We start from the raw sequence: 20675 nt of genomic DNA on the forward strand, positions 1-20675 counted from the left end.
TGGGTCCTCCTAAGACATCCCTATGCATGCTAAAATATGCTACTCATCAACCTAAATCACTGAGTCCTTGAGGGGAGGGAGAATGTCTCAGTCATCTTTGTATCCCTCAGGGGACAAACATATAGCAGATTTTCAATAACAATATACTTGAGTTAAACTAATACTGCAATCTAAAGCTATCTCTTATCTGTTTAATTTGCAGGTACAGTATTCATTAGAATTAAATTCTGTTACTAGACAACTGGAGGACCTGTAATTAAGGTATGTAGTGTATCTTTTATTTGCATACAGAATGCATAATTTACCAGTTGTGGTCTGTTATGTCATCTTATACTGCCAAGAGTCTTTATTCTAAATGTAACCCTCACCTGAGTCCTTCATCCTTTGAGGCAGGGTAAAAAATGATATGGACTTGGAATTGGAAGACCTGTTTCTGTGTGTGTTCTTGGCCAATTGTGTGTAAAATATCCAAGAATCAAGCTAAAAATTTGTAAGCGTTGAAGACATTTTGTAACTCTACCAACTTCATCCTGTTGCTAAAGTGTGAATGATATTATGTGCAAGAAAGTCTCCTGTAGAAATGGTTATAGTTACTATGCAGACTAATAGTTAACACAAAACAAAAAAAACACGTTTGCTTCTAAGACTTTAAATATGCTGCTGTGTACTTACGATGCTCTAAAGGTTATGCTGATGAGTAGATGAGAATAAAAATATATTCAAAAAAACATCAAGTGGATATGCCACAGTCATTTATTCATTCATTCACTCATTCGCTCAACACGTGTATCCAGCATCTATGTATCACTCATGGCAGTGTGGTGAAAGCAGTGATGAAACAGGTTCAAATTTGCACTCCAGGAGTTTACTTCCCTTGAGCATATTAATAACTAGCAGGAAGTCCCTCTTCAGATTAAAGCCCCTCTCCGGTCATAAACTGTAAGAGACCCGCTAGAAACTAGCGAGCACTGTCTCCTTAACGTGAAATAGAACACCGATTGCATCGATGGCAGATTGACTTCCTTCCCCGCCTCCCCGCTTCTCGGCACGGTCTCGCCTGGTCCTGGTTAAAAACCCCATTCCCAGAGTCAAGCCGGGTTCAGCGCGAGTGTTACTAAACGTTGGTTTTGAAGTGCGGTCGCACCGGACCCCGGTGCGTCCCGCAGGTTGGTAGAAACAAGGTTCTCTACCGCACCGGCGGGGCCTCGGGACTCGGCTGGCCACGCCTGGAGCGCGGGGTTTAACTGGGCCGCCGTTGTTGTAGTGACCGGGAGGCGCCGCCGCTCTGGGCAGACGGTTCCGGTCGCTCCACGGTCCCCCCTCCTGTCCCTTACCCTCCCCTCCCCCGACATCCCCCCAGCGGCCGGACCCCGGCGCCGACCGCTCCCCACATGGCCTCGGCCCGGGTAAGGACGGGCTGTGTGTGAGTGGGGTGGGGGGCTTCCCCGACCCCGACCCGCCGGCTCCGGACGGTGGCGCTAGGTCTGAGCCGCGGCCGCACCTGGCGGGTGGTGGAGGCAGGTGTCCGCAGTCGGGCTCGCAGCTGTTAGTGCCTCGCTCCGGAGTATCCACCTCCCACCTAACCGGGCTCTGGGCGCTCCTCCCAGCCGTAGCCCGACTCCCGAGAGCTCTTCCCCGGGTCCCGGAGCTCCGGACGCAGCCGAGGCAGCGCCGTCGTCCCCAGAATTCTGTTTTCTGGAGCGCCTGCGTCAGAATCACCTGGGAGGTTTTTATCAAGTACTGAAGCCCGGGCCCCGCCCCGCCCCTGCCGACTCCCTGGCCGCGGGCGGGGCCGGGGAACGCGCATTGTAATGAGCTGCCCAGGTGGGGCCTGGGACGTGATTGAACCTGGGAAGCGCGAAAGATTTTGCCGGCTCTAAGCGGGAGGTTGTGCCCAGCATCTCCCCACATGGCTTGCGAGCGCCGCGTCTGTGCTTCTGAGGGGTGTTCCTGCTCCGCGAACCCACCTATGTGGCCGTTCTCAGGCCAGACCTCGGGGAAGGGGCCAGCGTTGATCCCCGATCCCCCAAATTTGAGGTCCGCACCTGCTTTTACAACCTGACAACTTTCCTTGCCAGGAGGACCCCATTCTGGAGCGTTATTTTAAAGGCCACAAAGCTGCGATCACCTCCGTGGACTTTAGCCCCAATAGTAAACAACTTGGTAAGTTTTCTTCTCTTTTTTTTTCCTTTGGGGATGAGACAAAAGCTTAACTGGCCGGAAACCTTTCTTCCTGCCTAGGCCGGGCCGCTCGGGGACAGCCACTGGGGATCCATGGGGGACGAGAGAGGTCGGGGAGCCTAGCGGGGTCGGAGGCCTGACGTCGGGGGCTGGGTAGTTTCGAGCTGGGGCTACCGTGGTCGCCCAGGCCGCGGGTCGCAGGCCCATCCCGGCAAAGAGCCGCCTCACAGCCCAGGCCTAGCCGATGACTTCCGCGAACTAACCACCAGGAGGAGTGCGTGAGAAGGGGAGGGGTTTGTCCTCGGCTCAGGGAGGGTGGGGTGTTGGCTGGAGAGTTTGTAAAAAAGTTGTGAGACGAGCAAGAGGAAGTGAGAAGAGAGGAGTTGGAACTCTACCGGAGGCCGAGGACCGAGAGGTCTCAGGTGATCTCTGGGAAGCTCCAGTGTCTGGAAGGGAACCGACTGCCTGCCTGGATAGGAGGGACCTGCTGGCACGTTTGCCCCACCTGAGTCCGGAACTCAAGCTGTGTGTCCCGCTGCGCTTCCCCAGCTTGGCGGCTGTCGTGGCTGCGTCTGCGCCCTAACCATGAGAATCCGGATGGCCGTAAGGTGGACCTGGGCAGGAAAGAGCTGCTTGCTGCTAGCGCTTTTAACGGTGGCCTATATCCTGGTGGAGCTCTCGGTTTCCACTTTCCATTCTTCCCCTGAGACCGGCCTTGCCAGGGAGCGGGGGCCAAGAAAGCTTTCTGACCCCAAGAATAATGCAGAGGATTTGTCTCGACCACTTTATGAGAAGCCCCCTGCGGACTCCCATGCACTGGGGGAGTGGGGGAAAGCCAGCAAACTCCAGCTCAAAGAGGATGAACTGAAGCAGCAAGAGGAGCTCATTGAGAGATATGCTATCAATATTTACCTCAGTGACAGGATTTCCCTGCACCGTCACATAGAGGATAAAAGAATGTATGAGTGTAAATCCAAGACCTTCAAATATAGAAGACTTCCCACCACCTCTGTTATCATTGCTTTCTACAATGAAGCCTGGTCGACTTTGCTCCGCACCATTCACAGTGTTTTAGAAACCTCTCCTGCAGTCCTGTTGAAGGAGATCATCTTGGTTGATGACCTGAGTGACAGAGCTTATTTGAAGACACAGCTTGAAACTTACATCAGCAATCTGGATAGAGTGCGCTTGATTCGAACCAATAAGCGGGAGGGGCTGGTTAGGGCCCGTCTGATTGGAGCCACTTTTGCTACTGGGGATGTCCTCACTTTCCTGGATTGTCACTGTGAGTGTAACTCTGGTTGGCTGGAGCCACTTTTAGAAAGGATTGGTAAAGATGAAACAGTAGTTGTTTGTCCTGTTATAGATACCATTGATTGGAATACTTTTGAATTCTATATGCAGACAGGAGAGCCCATGATTGGTGGATTTGATTGGCGTTTAACATTCCAGTGGCATTCTGTCCCCAAAGATGAAAGGGAAAGGCGTGAATCGAGAATTGACCCAATCAGATCACCCACCATGGCTGGGGGACTGTTTGCTGTCAGCAAGAAATATTTTGAGTACCTTGGAACATATGACACTGGAATGGAAGTGTGGGGAGGTGAAAACCTAGAGCTCTCTTTTAGGGTGTGGCAGTGTGGTGGTAAGTTGGAGATCCATCCCTGTTCCCACGTGGGCCATGTATTCCCAAAGCGGGCACCGTATGCTAGGCCCAATTTCCTACAGAATACTGCTCGGGCAGCAGAAGTGTGGATGGATGATTACAAAGAGCATTTCTACAATCGAAACCCTCCAGCCAGGAAAGAAGCTTATGGTGATATTTCTGAAAGGAAATTACTACGAGAACGGCTGAAATGCAAGAGCTTCGACTGGTATTTGAAAAACGTGTTTTCTAGTTTGCACGTTCCAGAGGATAGGCCAGGCTGGCATGGGGCGATTCGCAGTATAGGAATCTCTTCTGAATGCTTAGATTATAATTCTCCTGACAACAACCCCACAGGTGCTAACCTTTCACTGTTTGGATGCCATGGTCAAGGAGGCAATCAATTCTTTGAATATACGTCAAACAAAGAAATTCGGTTTAATTCTGTAACGGAGTTATGTGCAGAGGTCCCTGAGCAAAAGAATTATGTAGGAATGCAAAATTGTCCGAAAGATGGATTTCCTGTTCCAGCAAACATTATTTGGCATTTTAAAGATGATGGAACCATTTTTCATCCACACTCAAATCTGTGTCTTAGTGCTTATCGGACACCTGAGGGCCGACCGGATGTACAAATGAGAACTTGTAATGGTCTAGATAAAAATCAAATCTGGAGGTTTGAGAAATAGAAGAGCACAACTGCACTCTCATTGTGTGCTGACAATAGCTTCAGGAAAGTTGACAAGCCTCAGTGAAGACTATATTTTATCGGAAATTACCTAACATCTGCGAGAACTATAAAAACTGCTTCATTTTGGTATATTACACTGAACTGGGTATACCGCGTGCTGCTGTTTAATATTTCAAAGTGCCTTACTTATGGGTTGTTTTATTTAAGAGCTTTGTTGGTGTGGTCCCTTACTTCTCTTTAAAGAAGTAACTGTGAATTGAGATGCACAAACCATTTAAGTGCCAGACTTAATATTAAAGAATGTATACTATATGTTGAGGTATGAGGTATGATTTATGTTGATGAGTAAGTTCACAGCACATCTCATTTTTTTTAAATAAAACTTAAAATTGTGCAGTTTGAGTTAATGCTATTTTGATTATATATAGAATTTTAATTTCTTTCAGCCAGCTCATTGAATTCTTTATTTTGTTTGCTTATTTTTTAAACCAAATTTTCCTTTAATCAAGTAGAAATCAAAGAAAATTAATCTTAAAGAGAAAGGGCCTAGTTTAGCTATGAGTATTATTGGAAAAGGGCATTAGTTTGAATGTGAGTTTGCAGGTCTTTTTAGCATACAGACATCTCAGAAAAAATATACCCATATCTGAATGAAAAAGGAAGATACTTACATTTCACACTTTGTAAACCTGAGCTGTTGGGCTTAACTGATCTATACTGATACCTTGAATCACTCTGATTTTGTAAGCTGTCCTCTCTGTGAACTCCTTTGGGTGTAGGGCACTTTCTGATTGCACTTCCTTGAGTTACTGTGCCTCCCATTGTTACTGTTTAATCATTTAAAGTAAACACAACTGTGTTTACTGAAATATGTGAAACTGAAAGTGGACTCAGTTCTGCAAAGTCTCCAGAACTTTTCTACAAGTTCTGGCTGATTAGGAAATTGAAGTACTTATCGTAACTTCTTGGCATTTGAGAGAACTGCTCTCCAGCTTGTTTTCAGCACCTAGCCCTGAGTCTGGTATTAAGCAGCTTTCAATAAGTGGTTGAATGAATGGCTGGCTGAATGAATGAACGGCTCAGCTGAGAAATGTGACTTTAAGTCACCTGATGTACTTGGGCCCCAGTTGCTGCATGTGTAAAATGAAGAGACGGGATTAGATCTTGAATTTCCCTTCCAGCTTTGAAATGCTGTGATTGTACATTATGTTCTTTTCAGATTCAGTCACAGTGCAATCTTGATGATATGTTTTATCTATTCACTTTTAACATAGATGATGTTGTTGAGCAATGTACAGTCCAGTTATGAAGTTGGAAAAGAGAAATGGTTTTAAAAATTAAGTGAGCTGAGCTCAACTGAAGTGGTTTGGGTAGAAATTTCTTGTGGTCAGTGTTTATAGTCATTTCATTTTCACAGCTGTTGAATTAATTTTGTTTTTAAAACTTTTCAAACTCCAAAAATAATCTTTGGGACTAAGAATATAAATGTTTCATAAACTAAATTATTGAGAAGTAAACATACTAAAAAAAAAAGTATTTTACTGGTTTTATTCCAGTGTTATATCCAGAAATCATAGAATGAATTTAGAGTTAAATCTCAATTAGATGACTTTGGTCTAGATTTATGAAAAATGTCATGCTGCATAAAGAGTTAGTCCACAAAACTCATAAAGTTGTTTTTGGTGTGATTAATGATTTGAAAAAAGGGGAATTTTGCAAAAACTGAATTTAAGAAAACTTTTTAGGATAACCATTTCCAGAAAGATAGTTCCTATATATCTTGAACATTTTGTTTCTTTTTTTGCCTCATGAAATGAAAATGTATTAATAGTTTCTGTAAGTTACCTAGCAACCTGAAAGTTTTTCAAAGAATGGTCTGCTTACATATGCAGTGTGCTTAGCCCTGGTGTAATTTCAGAAGGATTTATAATAAAGCTTTGAATTTTTCAAAAGGGTTGATTGACAGCAGGTATTCTCCCAAACATAACCCTTCTCCTTGCCCAGTCTTTTTTTTTTTTTTAACCATGCTTTCACTTTTTATTTATTTTTTGTTGTTTTTGTTAGCCCACCTATCAGATGGGAGAACTAAAATTCATTTATTCTGGAAGTACTTGTTGGAATTATTTTTCTTCTGGTATCTTGCTACTTTGCTTAAAATGGACAAGAGACTTTTAAAAGAAAAGTTACTTTAATCTTTTTTTTATCTTTTGCCCAAAATTGCTGGTTGTGACCAATAGTCTTTTTGAATGAAACTTTAGGCTTGTGCTTTATTTATATCAGTAATTCAGAATAATTAGGCTATTTCTCATAATAGTGTAGGTAACAGAACAGAATTTCACATTTTCATTTATAGGCATGTTCCACTATAACTTCAAAAACATACCATTAAGCTATGTATAAAATATGTTTTAATTCCCTAATTCTAATTTATTGGTACCAAAGCTCTCTTTTGCTGTAGACAATTAAGAGTGACCTTTTAAGTTAATTTGCCTCCTTAACAGTTTTAGTCAAATATTTGGAGGGTGAGGAATTTCAACTTTAAAGGTTCATTGTATCATATTAAGTGTCCAATACTATGAATAGATGTTCTAGGCATTTGTAACAGTCATTTTAAAAATGATAATCTAGTCATCTCAAGGATCTCTATAATTCAAAATAACTTTTTTGTAATAGAAAATTTCTTTACTCACCCAGTAGTAGGCTCCAGCATATTCATTATATGTTAGCAAATCAAACTTTGCTAGGTCGTAGACAAAAGATTATTTTTAAATTGTCTTTGTTGGTTTGGGGGGAGGTCTCAATTTTAAGTAATAAAATACTTGGTTTTGACTTATCTTTTTAAATTGCTGTTTTAAAATAAGCACAAGAATGTTGTGGTTCAGATTAATCTCTTAAATGATGATTTCTTTTCTGTGTGAAGAGCAGTTTCTGTTCTTTTTTTCCTTTTGTTAATGAAATTTGCAGTATTGATTAAGGAGAATGAAATAAAAGTGTGCCTAATTATTTTTGCAAATGGATTCTGATGATTTTTTATTCTCATGGGTTCACTGCCCCTAAGTACACATTTATTAATGGGGACAGTGCTAAATTAAACTTATAATTCTTTTACTTACTTGAAAATGCTGACAATAAAATATAAAAAAGTCAAGATTCCTACATGATTTTGCAAGGTATCATTACCCAGCACATATTATGAAGTGGTGTTATTTTATTTTTGCATTAACTACTTATAAACAAACAGGAAATGATCAGGAAAAGGAAGTGAATGGGCACCTTGGGCACATTAACACTAATTCCAAAACCCTGGGCTGAAAAGAAATGCTCTGCCCTATACATCACATAGCATCAGGCTTCCTTCAGCCTTCCCTCTGCATCGCCCCATCCAAAAGTGCATACCTTCCACCAGTAGCATCTTTCTTCCTCTGACTAGCACCCCACTCCCTCACCCCTCCCCAGGCTGGCACACTGCCTGAAAAGCTCTATTCTAGAGACTCTGTTTTATGCATCACATGTCTTATAAGCACATTTAGGGTATATAGATGTGAGCTATGCATATTTTGCTGATGGGTTTTTTTTTTTTTTTAATAAAGTTTAAAAAGCTGCTGTAAATACTTATGTTTTAGGCCTTGCTCTCTTACTGAGTAGCTCTACCATGTTGTGCAAATCATTTAATCTCTCTGTCCTTCAGTTTCACAACTGTAAAAAAAAAGAGTCTGGATAATCCATAGAGACAGAAGGTAAATTAGTGGTTACCAGGGATTGGTGGGAGAGGGGAAAGGGGAATGACTGCTAGTAGCATGGGGTTTTTTTTTTTTTGGTGGGTGATGAATATTTTCTGGAATTAGGTAGCAATGATGGTTGTACAACTTTGGGCATATACTAAGAACTACTGAATTGCACACTTTAAAAAGGTGGATTTTATGGTGAATTATATTTCTAAATTACATTTCAAGTAAAAAAAATGCGTCTGGGAGAAAAAAAAAAAGAGGCTGGAGCTTTTCAATTGTTCCATAAAAGATTTCTTTTTTTTTTTTTTTTTTTTTCTATGTCCCTGAATGCATGCTAGACTTTAGAACAGGCCAATAGGATTTTAAATTAATAATACTTGACTCATTTTGCTATTTAGCAGATTTAAGAACATTAGATACATATGTATCTCCCAGCTTAGTAGTAGCCTGGGTATGGAAATCAGTTTGTATTGGAGTCAGTCAGTCCTCTTGGAGAGAAGGTGGAGATTATTGTAATTTCCCCAAGAAGTTGAAATGAGTTCCTGAGTTGTATAGTTGTCTACTGCAGAACTGAAGACTAGAGAAGTCCTTCTAACTTGCTAATAGTCATGCAAGTTGTGCCAAGCTTGATCACTGCAGGCTAAACTGGGAGAGATGATCCTATTGTCTGCTGTAGATCAGTGGTGTTCTAGGCTTTCTCGTCACCATTCTAATTTTTTTTTTTTTTTCGTTTATCTAATCCTCTTCAAGAGGGAAGGGGTAGGTCCTCTATTTATTCAGTCCTCCTTTGTTTATTTAATACTTATTGAACTTTTACTGTGTGCCAGATGCTGTCCTATGCTCTGGGTATACACATGAAGGTGAACAAAGTAAATGTGCTTCATAAGATGGTATGAAGAGTTCATGGTCCACTGGAGGAGAATATTTACAAGCAAACACACAAATCCATGTGCAAGTACAACTTTGTGAAACAAAGGAAAAGAGACAAATGCTATGAAGAAAGGAACAGGGTGCTTTGGGGAATGATAACAGTGGAGACTTAAGTTTATGAGATTAAGGAACACTTCTCGGAGGAAGTTAGATTTACGTTGAGACCTGAAGAATGAAGGAGAAGGGGAGGAGGTAACTAGCAAAGGCTAGAGAGAGAATAGCAGATGGAAAGACAAAAGGTGGGAAAGAGTTAGTGGTCAATCGAGGTAAAAGAATGCCAGCATGAGTGGAGCTTGGTAAGTGAAGGAGTGAGAGTGATGGGAAATGAAGTTGCAGAGGGAGGCAGAGGCCAGCTTATACCGGGTCTTGGAGTCAGAAAGGGGTTGAATGGTGCCCCCCCCCCATAAAAAGATATGTCCACATCCTAATCCCAGGAAACTGAAAGTGTGACCTTATTAGAAAAACGATCTTTGTAGATGACATTGAGTTAAGGATTTCAAGATGACATCATCTTGGATTACCCCAGTGGATACTACATCCATAACAAGCGTCCTTATAAGAGACACAGAGAGAAGACAGAGGCAGAGATTGGAATGATGGAGCCACAAGCCAAGAAACTGCTGGAGCCACCAGAAGCTGAAAGAGACAAACAACTGAATCTCCCCTAGAGTCTCTTAATGGATTGCAGCCCTGTCAACACCTTGATGTTAGACTTCTGTCCTCCAGAACTTTGAGAGAATAAGTTTCTGTTGCTTTAAATCACTAAGTTTGTGGTAATTTGTTACAGCAGCCACAGGAAATTAAAACAGAGACCATATTTTAGGATTTTGTTCTGAGAGTCATGGGAAGTCACTGAAAGGTTTTAAGTAAGGCAATGACATGATCTGATTTATACCTCAAAAAGATCATTCTGGCTACTATATGGGGATTGAACCATTAGTAGATAAATCAATTAGGAACTATTACAGTAATCCCAACAGGAGACAATGGTGGTTCAAACTAGGGGTTGATAGTCTTCAAACCAAGGTGATAGCCTGAGCAAGAGAGAAAGTTGGGAGTTATTAGCATTTAAATGGCATTTAAAATAATGGGAATGGATGGGCTCATGTGGGAAGAATGAGAACTGTGACCCATATGAGTCCTAAAGATCTCTAACCTTCAGATCAGAGAAGGAGACAACAAAAGAATCTGAGACAAGATAATCAGGAAGGAGGGGAAGTCAGTAGAGTATAAGATATCTTGAAACTCAGACGTAGGAGGGGAGAAGGAGTATCGAAGAGAAAGAAGATAATATTTAGCCATTACAGAAAATGGGGGAGGGAATTTTAGAGAATTGAGCATTTTGGGGAATGTCGAAGACCCATGTGAAATTAGCAATCATGATTTATAGTGTTTCCAATTTTCTGGGAAGTGGGGGATTCAGCAAGTATCACTGACACAGGTATAGTCACAGAGAAGGTAGGATGATTGAGATTTTGCCAGGGGAACTTAAGGAAGTAGGGAGAGTCAAGGGATTGAATGCATGTGCAAGAGAGGGATTATAAATTGAATAAGGAGAGAAATGAAGATGGTGAGTAATTTATGTCACAAATTACTACAAACTTAGTGATTTAAAGCAACAGAAACTTATTCTCTCAGAGTTCTGGAAGACAGAAGTCTAACATCAAGGTGTTGAAAGGGCTGCAATCCATTAAGAGGCTCTAGGGGAGACTGAGTTGCTTGTCTCTTCCAGCTTCTGGTGGATCCATGGAGAACACAGATGAGTGGATTGGAGTTCTGAGTGAGATGGAAACTACTAAGCAAGGGATCTAGAGGGAAAACAAAGTTGCCAGAGGATGATGAGTTTCAATTAGTGATTTGGGAAGTTTTCAGGTTCTGCTAATGACAAGATGCCAGCACCTGAGAGGCCCTGTTGTCTTATTGGTCTGAATGTTCTTTACCACCTCTCTCTTGGCTTTGCTGGCTCCTTGTCCTTCATGGCTCTGCTTAAAATGCCACTAATCACTCGATCTAAATTAAGGATTCCAGCCCCCCACAAAATTCTCATGACTCCTTGCTTTGTCTTCATGCCTCTTAGCATAATTTTAAATGATACATTACTTATTTTCCTCTTCTCCACTTGGATTTAAACTCCTCTTCTGGAGATCTTGTCTATTTTGTTACTTAGGACTCCTCTTGCATGTCAGAGGGGCTCAGATATCTGTTGAATGAACTAATAATGCCAGGAATTGGAATGGAGAGGAGGATTATGACCTGAGGTAGATGAGGTGTGAAAGAGAAAATGAGATTGGAGAGGAAGACTATGACCCTAGGTAGGTGAGGTGTGAAAGAGAAAATGTTTGCCATTTCAAAGAGTTTCTAAGACTTGGTGCCCCCAGGCAGAGTCAAGGTTTAGGTAGTTACTGAAGAAAAAGAACTTACAGAGAGTAGGGTGTGGATTTAAGGGAACTGGGAGGTCATATAGTGAGTGGGTGTTCCTCTGGTACTGTGGAAGCTTTTGGGAAAGAGAGAATGCATGGGTGGTGGGGTCGGCTGCGGGATATCCAGATCATTGTGAAAGTGAGAGATTACAGGTTGATTGATGACCAGCGAGGCTTAAGTTTTACATGTCTGGTGATGACTGGAGGAAATGAAAATATAAACCATGGCAAATTTAGTCTCAGTAACCCTTTGGAAGGTGGTGGGCTCTTGGATTTCACATGATGGGTTGGGAGGTGATGGGAGGGAAGTGAGTAGAGGGACAACAGTTGCCTGTGAGGTGTTGTCCTTCCTTTTTATGGAGGCAGAAGCTGAAAGTTCAGTAACTTGCTTGAAGCTTTACAGCTAGTAACACTATAAATTCATGATCACTAATTTCACATGGGTATTCAACAGTCCCCAGCAATGCTCAATTCTTAGAGCCCGGTTAAGCCTGGTTTGGAGTCTGATTCTGGGGCCCTTTTCCATTAGACCAATCAGTCAGTCTCCAAGAGGACCACACTCAAATTTATTCAAACATTAGAAGAGTTTAAAAGTTGTTTTCTTGTGTTTTGTGCTTTAGAAGTTTCTATTTAAAAGTATATAATTTTAGCATTTAAATTGTCATTCCCTATCCCCACCCCCTTTCTTCAGACCATCAAAGTTACCCTTTCAGGCACTCAATCCCTATTTTTTAAATTCAATTTTATTGAGATATACTTACACACCATATAATCCATCCAAAGTATACAATCAGTGGCACACAGTATCATCATATAGTTGTGCATACATCATCACAATCAATTTCCAAGCATTTTCATTACTCCAAAATAAAGAAAAAAATATATTAAATAAATAAATAAATAAGAACACCCAAAACATCCCATACCCCTCTACGACTTATTTCTTTTTTGTCATTATTTTATCACTCATCTGCCTATACAGGCAGATTAAAGAGAGCATGCCAGTTTGGATATACTATGTCCCCCAGAAAAGCCATATTCTTTAATGCTGTTTTGTGGGGCAGACTGATTAGTGTGTTTGTTAGGGTGGAACCTCCTGATTGAGTGTTTCCATGGAGATGCGACTCACCCAACTGTGGGTGATACCTTTGATTAAATTATTTCCATGGAGGTATGGACCCCACCCACTCAGGGTGGGTCTTGATTAGTTCACTGTAGTATTTAAGAGAGAAGCTAAGAGCTGACACACACCCAGGTGGTTGCTGATGCTTGGAGATGCTTGGAGATGCAGACAGAAGGATGTTTGGAGATGCTAAGCTAAGAGATGAAGCCTGGAGTTTGCCCTGGAGAAGCTAAGAGAGGAACCACAGGTGCTTTGAGAGAAGTGCCCTGGGAGAAGAAAGCAAAGATGCACAGGAGCTGAGAGAGAGGAGCAAAGACAGAAGCCCAGAGACATTTTGGAGAAAGGCATTTTGAAGCATGACTCAGGAGCAAAGGAGCAGCAGACGCCAGCCACGTGCCTTCCCAGCTGACAGAGGTGTTCCGGATGCCACTGGCCGTTCTTTGGTGCAGGTATCCTCTTGTTGATGCCTTAGTATGGACACTTTCATGGCCTTAAAACTGTAAATTTGTGACTTAATATATTCCCTTTATAAAAGCCAATCCATTTCTGGTATTTTGCATAATGGTAGCATTAGCAAACCAAAACAGGGAATGTCAGCCACTAGGTTTTCACTATCACATGGTCACACTATAAAAGCTATATAGTTACACAGTTATCATCAAGAATCAAGTCTTCTGGATTACAGTTCAACAGATTCAGGTATTTCCTTCTAGCTATTCTAATATACCAGAAACTAAAAAGGAATATCTATGAAGTGTATAATAACCTCCAGATTGACCTCTTGACTCTATTTGAGATCCCTCAGTCACTGAAACTTTATTTTGTTTCATTTCTTTTCCCCCTTTTGGTCAAGATGGCATTCTCAATCTCACAATGCCAGGACCAGGCTCATCCCTGGGAGTCATGTCTCATGTTGGGGGGATGGTAGTGAGTTTATTTGCAGAGATGACTGAGAGAGAGAGGCCACATCTGAGCAACAAGAGGTTCTCTGGGGGTGACTCTTAGGTATAATTATAAGTAGGATTAGCTTCTCCTTGGCAAGAATAAATTTCATAAGGGCAAGCTCCAAGATCAAGGGCTTGACTTACTAAATTGGGATTCCCTAATGCTTGTGGGAATATCAGGAATTCCCCAGGTGAGGACGTTTAATATTTCCACATTTTTCCCCAGTCCCTCAAGGGGACTTTGCAAATACTTTATTATTTTCTGCCCCAAACACTCTGGGATGCATTAGGGTATCACATTAACCTGTACAGAATAATAACAAGCTCTCATTCCACATTCTAAGTTCCATACAACCATGTTATTTAAATTGACCATACAGCTCATATTAGAAAGTGTGCTACAGAGAATATAAATTTTGTACCAAGTAAACATTTCTTAAATAACAGTCAAAACTTGGTAATAGTTGTAACTGCTGTTAAGATCTTACAATCTACAAACCTTTACAACAAGCCTCATTGAACACTCTGTGCTCCTGCATCATCAGCAATCCCTATTTAATGTGTGAGGGGTTTGTATGATAAATGACGGTAAAGAACAAGTTAATCTCTCTTCTTTTCTGACTGAATAGCAACAGAATGAAATTTGAGATTCTTAGGTTATTTTCCCTGCAGTGAAACCATAATAAAAGTTTGCCAGAAATTCTCTATTACGGTTCTTGATGGCAACCTGTGTAGTAGCTTTAATGAAGCTTCTCCTACTGCTGTAGTTTAAAATATTACTCCTGAGTGCTAAAGTAATTTATTATATGCTCTGAGAGGCAGTGCAGCAGAGAGCAGTATTTCTCAAATTTCAACATGCATCAGAATTACCTGAGAAACTTTGTCAAACATTTATATTCCCAGGTCTCACTCCAGAGAGTGTAATTTACTAGAAATATGCATAACAAGATCCCTAGTACTTTTAAAGGAAATAATCCATAAATCATGCTTTGCGAAGCTCTATCTTATTGCTTAAAAGCCCAAGTTTTGCAGTCTGAGAAAACTGGGTTAAATTCCAGTTCTATCAATCTCCTCACTAAGCTTCGTCAAATAGGGATAATGGTATTTACTCACCTTGTTGTGAGAATAAATAAAAGGATGATTATGAAGTGCTTAAAAGTACTTGGCTCATAGTTATAACTCAGAAAAGATTTGTGTTGTTATTGCTGGTCTTCAGAGGATGTGAAGTTGAGTAAGTTAAATTTCTCTAGATTTTCATCATTAAAGATTATTTTTAAAGCACTTTAGACCATGCTTATACTCGTAAGGTAATTACTTGGTATCAGCTAGAAGGAAAACATGCTTAGTTACTTCCTCATTCAAAGCAGAGGAATTTTAAATTAGTGCAATCATTTAATTATATTATCATTCAGTGCCTGGATAGTACTAACCAATTCTGAAATTATTAGAATATTGAAGTTTATCTAGTTAAGACTGGGATATTATCCTTCTATTGCACAATCTTTCTATACCTTAGGTTTGTAGGTATGTATGTTTGGAGATTAATTTGGGTTTTTTTTTTCCTTTTCTTCAAAATAATTATTGAAATTACTTCTCATAGATTTCCTTAGAAGCTTTGTTTATTTTTCCCTGAAGAAGGCAGCTCAATCTTTCTTTTGTCACCCAAAGGCCAGTATGAGCCTGGAAATGCAACAGAAAGTACAAAACCATGGTGCTCTCAAACTAGAAAGCTGAGTATAATTCTAGTAGTAGAGTCTAAAGAAAGACATAATGGGGGTAGAAAATATAGAGAGCGACTTCTGAAATAATTGAAAAATTCAAGGGTGTCTACATGAAAGCACTCTGAATTATTAGCATTCTCTTGAGTATGGAATGAAAAGACCTGAAAGGGAGTATAATCCAAACATAAATTAATGAACAACATTATAATGTGAACATGGATCTTTTTAGCAAGTTATAAAATATGTACTCTTTGACCCAGCAATAATTCTAGGAATTTATCATAATGTTATATTTGCACATATGGGAAATGACATATGTCTATTGCACATCATTTATAAAAGAACAGGACTGAAAGCAACCTAAATATTTTTATCAGTTGATTAAATTGATTAAACAAATTAAGCTGTAGCTGCATAGTAGAATGTTGTGCAGATGTTAAAAGAATAAGGCAGACTTCTGCCTCTTGTCATAACAGAGAACTTGGTACCAAACTTCTCTACCCACTAAAAACAACTATAAACTGGACAAAATATATGAGGCAACTATTTTCAGGCACTGAGCAACAAGCTTGCAAGGTAAAACTGTCATCCTTGCAAGAAGGGAAACAGCAGGCGAGCCTTATGACCTCCTTGGCTTTCTTCCTGGGGACACCACAGAGAGGTAGAACTGAGCTGGGGAGGCAGAATCAGAGTTCTGGGGGGTGATGAGGCTGGAATCTGTGTGGCAGAATTCCTGAAAGGAAGTTGCTGAACACAGAGGGTGGCTGCAGGAGTCTGTGTGGAGGTCCTATGCTGAGGGATGGATGGCTCGTGTGTAGGGCAAGAATCTATGAGGCAGAGCAGACATGGCTTACTGCTGGGCTGAAAGCTGAACGGTGACACTAGTGACCCCGTAGGACTGGGTACCACTAGGTCTCTAGGTCCAACAAAGAGGAGAAATCTCACTCAGCACCTCAGACATTTGGTTGAAACACCAGAAAGGCCGTGCCTTCAGAATCAGGATCATGACCTAATTTAACAATAAACACAAAAACTGGAGGCTAGTTTTTTTTGAGTACTAGTTCTTTTAAGAAAATAGTATTCCTAGAGTGACTGCAGTTGATTTAGGTTAAATCATTGAGAGTGCTAGAGCTTGGGTATACTAAAGAAAGGTATTGCTACTGAAGGTAACACAATAACTGTTGCTCTTTTAGCCGTTATGGAGGGCAAACATGCTTTCCATTAGTGTGTTCCTTGTTGTCACCTCCAGAGATAAAGCACTGGACCAGGTGAACATGAACTTTGTTCTTCCTTAAGTCTTAACAAGGCTTTCTTGAAACAGTGTATTATTATTACAGTATATAAATATTTTTTAACCGGGTAGATTTGCTAGTTAACCTTTTACCTTAACTTCCTCCCTTTGACATTTTATCTCGAAATAGACCAGTTAGATGATGAATAGCACAAGCTTTGACATTTTAAATTATGTGGTAATGTTTATATAGGGTGTGGTTCAATGGAAATTATGAAAGCAAACTCCAGGTTGACATGGCACAGCACTGACATCCATAATCAGGTACCTTTTATGATAATAAGAGGTACCTGTGTCAGATTTTTTATAATAATATTTTCAGTTTTATTACAAAAATACACACACAACAAAGATTGTCATGAAGTCATTTCTTGACTCTACTTGCATTCAGTACTTGCTCTGGAGCAGCTTTCTTTGCTTTTACCATTTCGATGAGTTCCTTATATTGTTTCATGCAGTCCTTCTTTGTCCTGCCAGGCACTGTTTCTGCTATTTTTTCTCATCTTTCAAATGTATTTACTGGATATGTTTTCAAAGCTTGTTCCAAAAGCTTCCATTCTTCTGTTGTCCAAGGGGTGGAATCTGCGCATGGCCCTTCAAATTGTTCTGAGGGTGTGGCATTGTCTGCTTGAGGCACCACTCCATATTCTTTTAAAATTTATCAGAAACCTTTTTACGTCATCTTTTTGATGAGGGTCAAGTTTTTGGAGACTCTTTGCTTTGCCAATAACATCTTTGGCAGTTCTATTGACTCCAGAAGAAGAATGTATGTTCATATAGTTGGCAATAACTTCCCATCTTGAATTCGTTCCAGCAGGGAAGTTTCACAACTTTAATTAGTAATTATAGATCATCTTTAGACCAATTTTACTGGCATTTCCACCTCCGCCAGTTGATTTCTCAGCATTCCTAGATGTTTGTCACATACGAGCTTCAACTTCCTCTTTCTCTTTTTTAAATTTGCTCATTTATTTCTTCTGTCTTTCCAGAGCAGCCTTTCCTACTTCTTTCGTAGATGATGTGAGTGTTTCATTCAAACACTGTAAGGTTGCTAGTTCAAGCTGATCACAAAGTTTTTCCACTTCTTCCATCATTTTTACCGGTTCTGCCTCATTGTCAGAAAAGTGATTCCAGATCTTGCATATAGTTCAAAGTTTTTACCTTTCCTTTTTAATGGCTTTTTTTCTGGATATCTTTTTCCTTCTTTGCCAACAATGCTTGCTAATTTCCTCTTGTTTCTCCTTAGCTAACTGAACAGCTTCTAATTCAGCTTGTCTTTGTTTTTCTTTAGCTTCTTGCTCCTTCCATTTTGCTTTGGCTTTTGCTTTCTTTTCTGCTTCTTTTTTGGCTTTTTCTTCTTTCTAGAATTTTTTAATCCTTGGATCACAGCTATATGCATTATCAACTAATGTTCTTATTCTGTTTATTTCTTCTTTTTTCTTTTGTGCCCTTGTTGCTCTGTTTTGCTTTTCAATCCATCTTCTCTCATCACGACATTCTGCTTGCTCTTTTTCTTCATCTAAATAAGAAAATTCTCTCCAAGAATCAAACTCATACCAGAAGGAATAAAATTCATCTACATCTTCAAATGATGAATTCATATCAACAAGTTAGGAACATTTTTCTTATTTGACCATCTGGAATTCCTTTCAAACACTGGGGAAAACACTTCAAAGAAGTTAACCTTGGCTTCATTTTTGTAAGGAACTGAGTTATCAAAAGTAGGATCTACACTGTTAAATGCTCGTTTTTTCACAGGATCAGACACTTCATAAGCTTTGGTTATGCACACGAAATAGTAGTCATTATCTCCTTCTTTTATTGGTTCATCAGCTGCTTTCCGTTTGTCTGGGTGATGTTTTAAAACCACTGCTTCATGAGCTGCTTTGATCTGCCCCTCTGTAGCTTTGTATCTTACATGGCCAAGTCCAAGAACTGCATAATGATCAGAGGTCAGAACGTGGGTGATGGCGGTGTGCTGGCCCGCAGGAACAGCTTAATGGCGCCGGGGCCAGCCCCGTGGGCGCACGGGTTCGCATCCCGGGCGGAGGGCACGTAGTGTCCCCTCCGGCTGTATCTACCGATCTGAGCCTCGCGCCGAGATTCTACAATGTCCAGGAACCAGCGCTTGGAGACCGTGGTGTGAGATTTTGATGGAATAGTTCTTTCCTAAGAGGGAAGGTTATGGAAATAAGGAGGAAAATTCATTGTTGGTTTTCACAGTTTTCAATAAGAATGCATTCATAGATTTTTAAAATTTATAATTATCACTCTTTTCTTCTGTTTTCCTAAAAATGTAGAGTGTACCCAGAGTCACAGTGTTGTAATTGGGGTGCTTCTAGTGTCTCACCCCTCTAAAATGGACTCCAAAATGCCTCTGGTTAGGCTGTCCCCTTAAACCATTTGTTCATCCTGCTCTCAGTTATGTCTCTTTAATTGGCCCCATGCTGAAATAGCAAATGTTGCTTTAATGTTGGTATGCACCCATCAACCCTAAATTATTTCTTGAGTACCCACTGTGTACAATATACAGTTCAGGTTATTATGGGGAGGGGTATGGAGAAAAAACTAAAATGTCCACTTTGCCTAACAAAATTGTAAAGGCTCAACCTCTGTAAGCCCTTCTTGGTTAAATGTCATATTCTTACCCACCCACCCCCATTTAATTGTTGCTGCCCTCTGATCCTCTATCTTGGTTTTTTTTTTTTTTTTTTTGCTCTTAATCATATTGAGTATTAGGGTCCCTGTAAACCTTAGATTAGCTAATGATTGAATTTTATATATCGACTGTTTCCTCTGCCTCTCTCCCATTTTCTACTCAGCCTACTCCATTCCAGCTTTGATCCCACTACTTCACTGAAACAATTTTTACTGCCAAGCCAGCATTTGATTCCTGGCTCAGGGCTGGCTTCATGGGCATATAACCTGTGCAGTTGCATCGGGCCCTACACTTAGAAGGACCCCTCCTCTATATTGTTGTGTTGAAATTCTTAATAATTTTTGAACAAGGTGCCTGGCATTTACATTTTGCAGCCAGTCCTGCCTAGGCTTGATCTTACTCAATCTCTTTGAAGCATTTGGCACAGCATTTCACCCTCTTGTAATACTTATTGTCTTCCAAGACACCGCAGTCCCCTGGCCCCGTCCTACTTCATTTAGGACTCCTTCCTTTGCTCATCCTACTCTGAAGGGGAAGTACCTTGGCCTTCTTTATCTGTACTTACTTCCTAAGTGATCCCATCCAGTGTCCAATCTTTATTACTTTCTCTAGGCTGCTGACAGTAACAAAAACAAAAACTATTATTACTTTCTCTAGGCTGCTGACAGTAACAGAAACAAAAACTATAGCAATAGTATTTAAAATGAGGATTTTCTATGTTCCAGACATAAATTACAAGTATTTTTTCACTTAATATTTCAAACACCTCATTTTGCAGTTGAACTATCCCAGGCACAGAGAGGCTGAGTAACTTGCCCAAGGGCAGACAATTCGTAGTGACTGCCAGGAGTCTAGTTCTACAACTTTCGCTGTTAACCACTATACTATACAGTCAGAACCTCTTCCTGAGCTCCAGGGAAATATATCCATCTACCTACTTGGTATCCCCACACATATGTGGAACAGGCATGTCAAATTTCCTATGTCCACAAAAGAACTCTTGATTTCCACCCTGCCCCACCCAAATCTCCTCTTCTGGTCTTCCCTATCTCGGTAACTAGCTCAACAATTCGCCTTAGTGCCCAGGCCAAAAGCCTGGCGCCTTTTCTTCTCTTTTCCTCTCACCTTGCATCTGAGCCATCATTAGCAGGCCTCACAGGATGTACCCATCCTCAGTTTGCCTATCTCTCCCACTTCCATGGCTTCCAGCCTAGTTCAGACTATCATCATCTCCTGACCAGATTGCTATAGCTTCCTAATTGGTTTCCTTCTTCAGTTCTGTCTCCCTGTTGCCATACTAAAGCTAAAGTGATACTTTTTGTTTGTTTTTTCTAAATGCTTT

At 40.7% G+C, this 20675-nt stretch overlaps 2 protein-coding genes and 1 pseudogene across 3 annotated transcripts in view; 2 read left to right on the top strand and 1 right to left on the bottom strand.

Annotated features, from left to right (window-relative positions):
- The first annotated feature begins 1266 nt into the window (after positions 1-1266).
- The window catches only part of POC1B (POC1 centriolar protein B), a 106264-nt gene continuing 86855 nt past the window's right edge, over positions 1267-20675 (top strand). Inside the window, exons 1-2 of one of the 2 annotated variants that reach the window (XM_037845624.1) lie at positions 1267-1406; positions 2079-2163. In XM_037845624.1, the coding sequence (XP_037701552.1) occupies positions 1392-1406; positions 2079-2163 (100 nt within the window). In that variant the 5' untranslated portion in view covers positions 1267-1391. The remainder of the gene's footprint in view (positions 1407-2078; positions 2164-20675) is intronic. The other variant, XM_037845623.1, reaches the window with a different exon arrangement.
- On the top strand, positions 2229-7752 carry GALNT4 (polypeptide N-acetylgalactosaminyltransferase 4). The gene has a single exon (XM_037845622.1). It carries the CDS (start codon positions 2767-2769, stop codon positions 4513-4515), a length of 1749 nt encoding a protein of 582 aa, XP_037701550.1. The 5' UTR covers positions 2229-2766; the 3' UTR covers positions 4516-7752.
- Positions 17039-19588, bottom strand: LOC119541549 (annotated as a pseudogene).

Source organism: Choloepus didactylus, chromosome 8, assembly GCF_015220235.1.
Source record: "Choloepus didactylus isolate mChoDid1 chromosome 8, mChoDid1.pri, whole genome shotgun sequence".
Classification (NCBI taxonomy): Eukaryota; Metazoa; Chordata; class Mammalia; order Pilosa; family Megalonychidae; genus Choloepus; species Choloepus didactylus.